General features: G+C 38.4%; 1 protein-coding gene across 1 annotated transcript in view; it reads right to left on the bottom strand.

Moving 5' to 3' along the window:
* Positions 1 to 10057, bottom strand: part of DNAH7 (dynein, axonemal, heavy chain 7) — a 324797-nt gene that overhangs the window by 142550 nt on the left and 172190 nt on the right. The window contains exons 41-42 of the mRNA XM_006862048.1: positions 6274 to 7146; positions 3044 to 3273 (exon numbers count right to left, since the gene is read on the bottom strand). Of these exons, the coding sequence (XP_006862110.1) occupies positions 3044 to 3273; positions 6274 to 7146 (1103 nt within the window). The remainder of the gene's footprint in view (positions 1 to 3043; positions 3274 to 6273; positions 7147 to 10057) is intronic.

Here is a 10057-nt window from a genome sequence, read left to right as displayed (position 1 = left end):
TTTACACCCTCGGAAACCCTGTACAGGGTGGTTATGGGTCGGAACCGACTCGACGGCACTTAACAACAACAACAATATATATATATATATAAAGTCTTGTTGTAGTACTGTAAGATAAGTGCTTGACTACTAGGTCAGTGGCTCAAACTCACCAGCCAATACTCAGAAACCCTATACAGGGTCTCTATGGGTTGGAACCAACTCAATGGCACTTAACAACAGCCATATATATATATATATATTGACTATTGCAATGCACTCCCAAGTGATGCTATAACTTTTCTAGATGCCATGGTTCATGCCCTGGGTTTCAGTCATACCACTGTTAATTCTTCCATGTTCCCACCCAAGTCTGTTAAGATGATTGTCTTTCCATGTATATTGTATGTTCTTTAACTTAATATAGTCTTGCATCTTTATATGTATATATAATATTTTTCCCATACAAGAGGATCAAAAGCACTTAGAAATTCAGATTAAATTTTAAATGTCGTTTATGATTTTGATTATGTGCTCACAATAGACAGAAGACTCTGACTATCTAAGAAAGTCATATGAAGGGCCAAAGAGCAAGTGAAAGCATGCTCAAGGTAATTAGTCATTAACAAAATGGAAGTCAAAACCACGATGAGATATTACATAAGGTTGTTGTTATCAGATAAACAGAAATTGCAGTGTTTGTGAGGATGTTGAAAAATTGGAACAATCCTCATTCATTGCTGATGGGAACATAAAATGGTGCAGCTGCTATGGAAAACAATTTGGTGGGTCCTCAAAAGGTTAAACATAGAATTATCATGTTGTTGTTAAGTGCCGTTGAGTTGGTTCTGACTCATAATAACCCTGTATAGGGTTTCCAAGGAGTGACTGATGAGTTTGAACCTCTTGTGGTTCAAACCCACTGCAGAATTATATGACCCAGCAATTTCACTCCTAGGAATATACCCCAAAGACTTAAAAAGCAGAGACTCAAACAGACATTTACACAGGGATGTTCACTGCAGCTATTTACAATAGCCAAAAGGTGGAAACCACCTCTCTATAACAGATGAATGGGTAAAGAAAAATGAGGTCTATCATATAAAAACCTGTTACTAATGAGTCGATTCTGACTCATAGCTGCCCCTCGGGGTAGAGTAGAACTGTCCTACAGTGTTTCCAAGCAGACTGCCACATCTTTCTCCTACAAAGCAGCTGGTGAGCTTCAATTAGCAGGTTAGCAGCCAAATACTTAATAACTGCAACATCATGGCTCCTTATTATACAGCCATAAAAAAAGTGAAATTCTCATAAATGTTACAACATAGATGAACCTTGAAAACAGTATGCTGAGAGAAATAAAAGAAGGTCACAAAAGGACAAATATTATATAATCCTACTTCTATGAAATACCTAGAATAGGCAATGCATAGAGAGAAGAGTCTGTTAGTGGTTCCCAGGGGCTGGTAGGAGGGGAAATGGGTTAGTTATTGCTTAAGGGGGCTGAGTTTCTGTTTAGGTTGATGACAAACATTTGGAAATGGATAGCAGTGATGATGGCATGGCATGTTGAGTGTAGTTAATGTCACTGAATTGTACAGTTTAAAATGGTTAAAATGGCAAGTATTTTGTAATACACATTTTACCCAAAAAAAAATTTTTTTTAAATCACTTGAGAATAGTGAGTTAGTCACACAAAGATTTAAAATTAAGCGTAAACATGTATACAAAACTCAAACTCAATAGGATAAATAATTTGTGATAAGGAACCTTTATGTATTTGGTGTTTAAAATATATTGTTTTAATATAAAAGTATCTTTTTAGATTAACAAGTCAGCCTTGCAATTCCAATTTAAATTGTATAATTGAGCAATAGATTAACATTTGTGTTTTTAAGTCAAAATCCCATTTAGTTGATAAATAAGATTCAAACATTTAAAGAATTCAAGGTTCAACTTACTAATTTATAAATAATTTAAGTACCTAATGAGGTTTGATTTGTTAACTCAAACCTTAAAAGAGAAACAATAATATATTGTAAAGGGAGATGTAATACAAAAATTTTTGTTTAACTGAAATTTATAACGTGACCAAACATTAATCAAAGATGCCCTTAGAGGTGACCATTAACATTTTCTAAACTTCTAACCTTGTTGTGGGTATTGTTGTGTGCCATGGAATCTGTTCTGACTCTCAGCAACCCTACCCTGTAAGGGGTTTCCAAGAGCTGCTAGTGGATTTGAACTATCCACTTTGTGGTTAGTATTGTTGGTGTTAAGTGCCAGTAGAGTCAGTTCCTACTCGGAAGGATCCTTGTAGTTCAAACTGACCTTGTGATCCAGTACTTACCTTACAGTACCACACCAGGATTTGGTTAGTGTAATTCTAGCTTAACGTTAATAAGTCTTCAATTATTATATGTACTGAGTACTCATTATTAGAACCAGAGACACTTTTTAGTATACTTTTATTTTTGCATGCAAAAGCCACCCTGAAAGACATTAAAACACTCACATTGGCGTTTTCTATAGTTGAGAAGTTTACTGATGTGTTTAAATGCAAGTCTATTTAGAAAAGGAAAACTGGCCATGTATATTGAATGGCTACCTCTGTGGTCTCAGCTGTTCAGTGCCCAAAGAGAATAGGCAATACATACAAAGAAGAGTTTTTAGTGGTTCATCTATTATCCAATTACTTATCCAAGAAAGATGGATAACCTTAATTTTCTTTAAAGGTTTAATAATTACTTATTAACTAAATGGGATTTTGACTTAAAGGCACAAAAATGTTTACTTTTCCTAGAGGTGTTTACTGAAAAAAATCACTGTCAAATCTCCTGAGGTCCTAACATAGCTCGGAGTGGCATATCCTTCTTCTTTCTATAAACATGATCATACATACCCATCTTCAGATGCTTATGGATGAAATTACCTCAAGATTTAATAAAATTCACAGTGTATTAAGTGAAACAAATCTATATTGCATCATTTTTATGTGATTTCTGTACACACATTATCTTAAAACCACCATTGCTTACTTAGAAATACAAAATTGCTCTTTTACCTTCTTTTTTTTTCTAATAACAGCTTGAAGGTGGAGATTAGTTCAAGATAAGAGGTAGGAGTCACATAATTGTATCTTTGAAGTTCAATGTAGAAGGATTTTGATAAGTTTATAGTAGAAGTGTGGAAGCTTTTACACATGTCGATACAGCCGTCTCGTGTTTCATCTGACATCTCAATGTCTTCTAAGAAGCGTGAGGCAACTGCCTGAAGTGCATCTTCAGGCCATGACTAAATGAAAATAAAAGGGATCCAAGTGAGTTTGCTACTGGAGCTTGTTGTTGTTAAGTGCTGTCAAGTCGGTTTCAACTCACAGTGACCCTGTATAGGCTTTCCGAGGAGATGCTAACCTTTTGGTTAGCAGTCCGGTGCTTATTCTACAGTGCCACACCAGGGCTCCTATTGTTAGGACAATCCTTTACAGTTTATGGATGTTGGGAAAGGAGGAGTGTAACATGGGAGTCCGGGTGTGGGGCTATAGGATAACAAGACTACACACCTCAATTTGAGGGATTCAAACTCACTGGTCACTCCTCAGAAACCCTATACAGGGTCACTATGAGTCAAAATCGACTCAACGACACTTAACAACAACAAGGGAGAGGGTAGACAGAGACATACTTCATGAAGGATGTTCCCCCAAGTACTTATATTTAATCTAAACTCTGTAGGTTGTGTTCAAAGATTTTAATAACATGTTAGGAAAGGAACTAAACTATGGAATGCCTATTTCTTTGTGCACTTTACAAGCATTATCTCATTTAAATCTCCCAATAATCCTCTAAGGCAAATATTACTATCCTTCCTCCTAATATCCAGGAAGAATCATATAAACAATGGCTTCCCTGATATCTCTTTGTTGGCCTATAAGCATCTCAAACTCAAGTCCAAAAAGTGGTTCATAACTCATCCATCAAAGTTGTTACTCCCACAGTCTCCCCCCCAATTTAATATGGCACTATAGGAAAAGCACTAGACAGCCAATCACAAGGTTGGCAGTTCCAACCCACAAGCTGTTCCTTGGAAACTCTACAGGGTCGCTATGAGTCTGAACCAACTCGACAACACTTAACAACAATACCATCATCCATCCAATCATTCAATACAAAACACAGGAATCATCTTTGATCTCTTTCTTCTTCCTCATTCCTACATACATCCCATAAGCAAATTCTGTAGGCACCACTTCTTAAATAGGTCCCCAATCCTTTCGCTTCTTTCTGTATCTACCACAACTGTCCTAATTCAAGTTTCTGTATCAGTTGCCTGGAATATTCTAGAGTGTCCTAAGTGGTCGCACTGCTTCCACTCTTGTGCTACCTCCACTGTCCATTCCCCACATAGCTGCAGAGGGATCTTTTCAACCTGCAAATCAATTCAAATGTCTCCCCAGCTCTTAACCCTCCAATAACTTCCTTGCATGCTTAAAAGTCCAAACCTACTAGCCAATCTCTTCTTGATCTGGCCCGTACTTCTTTTCTGACCTCATCGATATTATCTCCCCCTCTGCTCTCTGCACTCCTCATTCTGATTTTTTCTGGTCCCATAGTTCTTTAAAACTGGCCCCTTGTCTTCACTAGTTATTTTCTCTGCCCAGATCTTTCAGGTTTCCTCTTAAAAGTTACCTATTTTGGAAGCCTTTTACTAGCTACTGGAGTCCTGGTGTGGTGCTGTAGGATAAGCACTGGACTATGAACTGCAATGTCAGCAATTCAAAGCCACCAGCTGCTCCTTGGAAACCCTATACAGAATCGCTATGAGTCAGAACTGACTCGATAACACTTAACACCAACAACAGTGTAGCCTCTAAGGATCCCTGGGAGTGTAGTGGGTTATGTGCCAGGATGCTAACTGCAGGATCAGCAGCTTGAATCCACCAATTGCTCCACAGGAGAAAGATGGGGATTTCTCTCCCCCATAAAGGTTTACAGCCTTAGAAAACCTAAACGGGGTCTCTGTGAGTCAAAACTGACTTGATAGCATGCAGCAGCAGCAACGTAGCCTCTGAATTACTTTCATCCACATCACTTTGTATCATGGAGCTATTTTTGTTGAGTTGTTTTTCTGTAGAAAGTAAGCTTAAGGGGAAAGAGGCTTTGCTTATTTCATTTACCTTTTATTTAAATATTTTATAAGACCTGCTACAATGCTAAGTTTCAATAAGTATGTACTCAATGAAATAATTTTTACCAGAAATTGAAGGTACAGAGAAGCCAATGTCATTAACAACTATGTGTTAGGTCTCTCACTTCATGGGGTCTTCCAGAGCCCAATAATGTCCTATTATATTTATATGTAGACTGTATTGTTCTATAGTGTTAAAGGGAAGAAGAATTAAACTACTGTTCTCTTTGAGCTGGTTATTCTCTTTGCTGCTTCCCTTCTGTCCTCATCCATCTTCTGTCCTTGTCTGCCCTGCTCTCTTCTTCCTAATACAAAGCTTTACTACAGAAAATCATCTTCTGGCTGTCTCCCTTTTGACCTCCTGTTGAGTAAGAAGCCCTAGTGGTACTGTGGGTTAGGCTGCTAACTGCAAGGTAAGTCATTCACTCCAGTAGCTACTCCTTAGGAAAAAAATGAGGCTATTTCCTCCTGTAAAGACTTATAGTCTCCAAAGCCCTATATATTGTCTCTGAGTAGGAATGAACTTGATGGCAGTGAGTTTGGGGTTGGGTAATGCTGAGAGATTGGAGAGTAGAAGAGACAGACAGGTGATGGTATGCACTTATACCTTCTCTTTCCAGCAACCCTGCAGTCGTAGGTTCTGCTTCTTGCTGGGCAGTCTCACTTTGAGGACTCCAAGCTCTCACTCAGCTTTAGTAACAATCTTCCTTCTCCTTACTCTTTTATCCTCAGGGATAGTAACAACATTCTACTATTACTCCACAACTTCCTAAGTGCTCCACTATCTCTTCTTGGTCTCCCAAATCCTGCCTACATCTCTGTGAAGTTACTTCCTTAAGCTTTCCTCAGGGAAGCCTTTGAGTGTACTGTTTCTTGCCTGGCCTAGAACCCAAATTTGTCTGGGAATGTTCTACCATATATTGAAGTTAATGACCACACAAACTATTAATAGCTTATTTCTCTACTATGATGATTTCTTGAATTATAATTTCACAAAATACATTGCTATAGATTAGACTTTTTAGGGGGGAAAGCCTATAAAATAAATCATAATGATTGTGAAGATTTAACATTTCAAGAAGTTTATCTAAAATCTAATAGTAATACCTGGAACCAGTCGATTGTACAACAGTTAACAAGAGCTGGGAACTTTCTAAGGCGAATCCGGAACGCATCTCCAATGGGACTCATGGCGAGGACCACGTGTAGTTGATTGCGGCAGCGATCAATAAACATGTTGAACAGAGCTATGGGACTACCATCTGTTTGTTTGGTCTTATCTCGCTGACGATCTATTTGACGCATCTTCTCACATATCTCCTGCTTCTCATCTAATGCAAAGAGATTTGGAACCTCCCCAGCATTTAGCAAATTGTTGACATCTTCTAGAAATGATTCTCTTTTAATCTGAGTATCTGTAAATAGGAAGACACCTTGCATTTCACCTTCAGCACATTTCCTCAGGATCACTTTTAAATCTTCATGCCACTCAGAGCTGCCGTAGCCCTTGGAGATTTCAACCTGGAAAACAGAGTAATCAGCCATGTGGGCAGCTAACCTGGTGACAGACTGCCTTCCACTCCCTCCCACACCAACCAGAAGAGCATGGCTGCGAGGTTGCTTCAGGATCCTGGAGATTCTGCAGATGTGTTCTATGGCAAATCGGAATAAGACAAGGTTCATGGTTTTTTTACTAATATTATTGTATTCTTCTAGGTGAGTTTCTACTATCATTCGAAGGTCATCCACATTTGCAACTTCTTTGTAGTTGGTGTCCTCCCTCTTGGGATCATGAAAATCACAGAACATTAAACTGCGCAAGTCATCTTCTGCCACCACTCCATCATTATCAAAATCCAGTCTTCGAAAAAGCTCATGAAAATCTTCATTCATGTGTTTTTTCAAAATTTCCTGAATGTAGTTGACAAGCCAACTTCTGTCTGCATTATCCAGAAGGCGATCGTAATACACCCTAAGGACCTGTAATAAAATAAAAAAGAGACTTTAGAAACTGACTCTTCTGTTCTTAAGTTTTATCATGGCTGGTGTTAATGTGAGTGATGATAATGGCTGTGAGTTAATGTGCCAGACTGCAAATCTATTTGAACTGCAAGTTCAAGTTCACCAGCTACATCTCGGAAACCCTATACAGGGTTGCTATGGGTCAGAACTGACTCAATGGCACTTAACAACAACAATCTCAAGCAATAATAATAATAAAAATACTCCAGGAAAACTTTGATGGACTTTATAAAAGCATATCTGAACAATGAGAACAGAGTCATAATTACATTTGTTTTAAAGATTAATCTTGGTCACATATCATGTTGCTTTGTGCTGTCAAGTCAGTGCTGACTCATAGCGACCCTGTGGAGGGTTTTCAAGGAGCATCTGGTAGGTTTGAACCACCAACTTTGTGGTTAGCAATCCAGTGCTGATCTGACAGCATCACACTAGGACTGCATTCAGAGTAATAGTTACACTCAATCATTAATAAATGGTCATTTTCATCCTGGTGTGGCACTGTAGGTTAATGCACTAGACTGCAAAGTCAGTGCTGAACCGCAAGGTCACTACGCAGAAACCCTATAGAGAGCTGCTATGGGTCAGAACTGGCTTGATGGTACTTAATAACAACAATGATGGTCACTCAGATATATAAAATATATCAGGATGTTATATTTTATGAAAGAGTTCCCCAAACTTCTTTCATTGTTCCTCCCTTTATTCCAAGCGTGACAGCATATTGAAAGTTATTGGAAACACATTTTTTTAATGCACATTTTCTTGAAGAAGGAATATGTTGGAGGAAGGGACTTATTTCAGACATTTGTCAGTTTTATTTACTCATTATTTTTAAAGTCATTGTTGTATTTTTTTTTTTTAAGTCATTGCAGAGGACTAAATGCAAAATAAATCTCTGGTTTCATGCACATGTTATGAAATTTCAAGAAATAAATAGTTAATGAAAACTGCTATATCCAATCATTTCCTCAAAATGGCAAAATGAGTGTCCTGGGGCTATAGTCCTATAGCAGTATGGTATGAATAATGTAGCAGAACTTCTGAATTTGGGTTCTGACTCTGTTATGCAATTTTGGACAACTCAATTTCTTGTTGTTGTTGTTGTTGTTCTTGTTAAGTGCTGTCGAGTCGGTTCCTACCCAAGGAACCCTGTATAGGGTTTCTGAGGCTGTAAATCTTTATGGAAGTAGAAAGTCTCATCTCTCTCCCATGGAACCGCTGGTAGTATCGAACTGCTGACCTTTAGGTTAGCAACCCAACTCATAACCATTAAGGTACCAGAGTTCCTTATGGCTGTGTAAATCTACTTATTGTTTTTAAGTGCCATAGAGTCAGTTCTAACTCATAGAGACCTTGTATAGTGTTTCCAAGGAATGATTGGTGGGTTTGAACTGCTGAGTTTGCAGTTAGCAGGACGGTTTTTCCAACAGACCCACACCAGGATTTCAATCTGCTTGATGAAGATGATGATGTGCTGTGGAATCGGTTCCCGCTCTTAGCGACCCTGCAGAGGGTTTCCGAGGCTGTAAATCTTTACAGGAGCAGAAAACTTCATCTTTCTCCCATGGAACTGCTGGTAATTTCGTGCTGCTGACCTTGAGGTTTAGCAGCCTGACTCATAAACACTTTGCTACCAGAGGTCCTTTCCAATCTGCTTAATAGCCTATAAAATGGGAAACGTAATATCAACCTTGCAATTCTCAAAGATTTGTGGCAAAAGGAAAGAAGAGAAGATATGTGAAAACTCTATGAGATATGTAATTATTCCAGTATGCCTTGGAATCTGTGTTTAATTCTATGGTCTTTGAAAATCACGATTTCAGGGTTTTCACTACTACCAAGTTGAAGACATAATAGTGTCATCCCTTTTTCGAGCAATGGTTGGTTACAATGGTACAAGGGGCTTCAGAAAATTCATGGGAAGATGAGATTAAGAGATATTGGAAATTTTCCACAAACTTTTTGAAATCTGTCATATAAATTAAGCCTTCTTCATACCCCAACCAGTTCAAAACCCGCTTCTCTATGAGGCAATCTAGTTTCACAACATACAGCAATGGTCATTCCCGTTGGTTGAGGTACTGAAAACCTCAGACAACATTCCTATGGGAGGAAAGAATGATTTAGTCAACCTCACACATCCAGCACTGGTGCTTAAGTATGAATCAAAGCTTAATATTATCTAGTTGCCAATTTAGCCAGAACCTATGTGAGTGTTTCTCAAAGACAGCCAACAAAACCTGAATTTAAATTATCTGAGGTTATTTGTTAAAATACCAATTCCAGGGCCCCACTCAGGGCCAACTGACTCAAAATCTTTGAGGCAGGTGCCTGGGAATATCTCCTTATATAAGATATCAAATGTACAACTGAATGAATTTTTATATATTTGTATACCGATTTACAGCCTCAGAAACCCTGTACAGTGTCGCTATGAGTCGGAACTAACTCCACGGCACATACCACCACCACCATAATACAGACCATTTCCAGTACCTTAGCAGGCTCCCTGGAGTCTTGGTGTGTGGTGCTGTAGGATTAGCACTGGATTGCTAACCTCAAGGCCTGTGGTTCAAACCCACCAGCTACTCCTCAGAAATCCTATACAGGATCACTATGAGTCAAAATTGACTCAGTCACACTTGACAACTACAACAAAGCAGGCTTCCTTTATGTTAACTCCTGATAACCTGTCCTCCTCCACCCCCAGAAGTAACCTTGGTTCTACCATCAACCTCTCACATATTCCATTATAAATTTAGGTTGAGGTTATAATTTTATATTACATTTGTGCTTCAAATCTACCTATCCCAAAACACCAATTGCACATTTTTAAACATACCTTAAGTTGTACTTTTTTTTTTTT

This window comes from Chrysochloris asiatica, unplaced genomic scaffold (assembly GCF_000296735.1).
Source record: "Chrysochloris asiatica unplaced genomic scaffold, ChrAsi1.0 scaffold00045, whole genome shotgun sequence".
Taxonomy (NCBI): domain Eukaryota; kingdom Metazoa; phylum Chordata; class Mammalia; order Afrosoricida; family Chrysochloridae; genus Chrysochloris; species Chrysochloris asiatica.
Note: the sequence above shows the minus strand (reverse complement) of the source record. Positions and strands in the feature narration are given on the sequence as shown.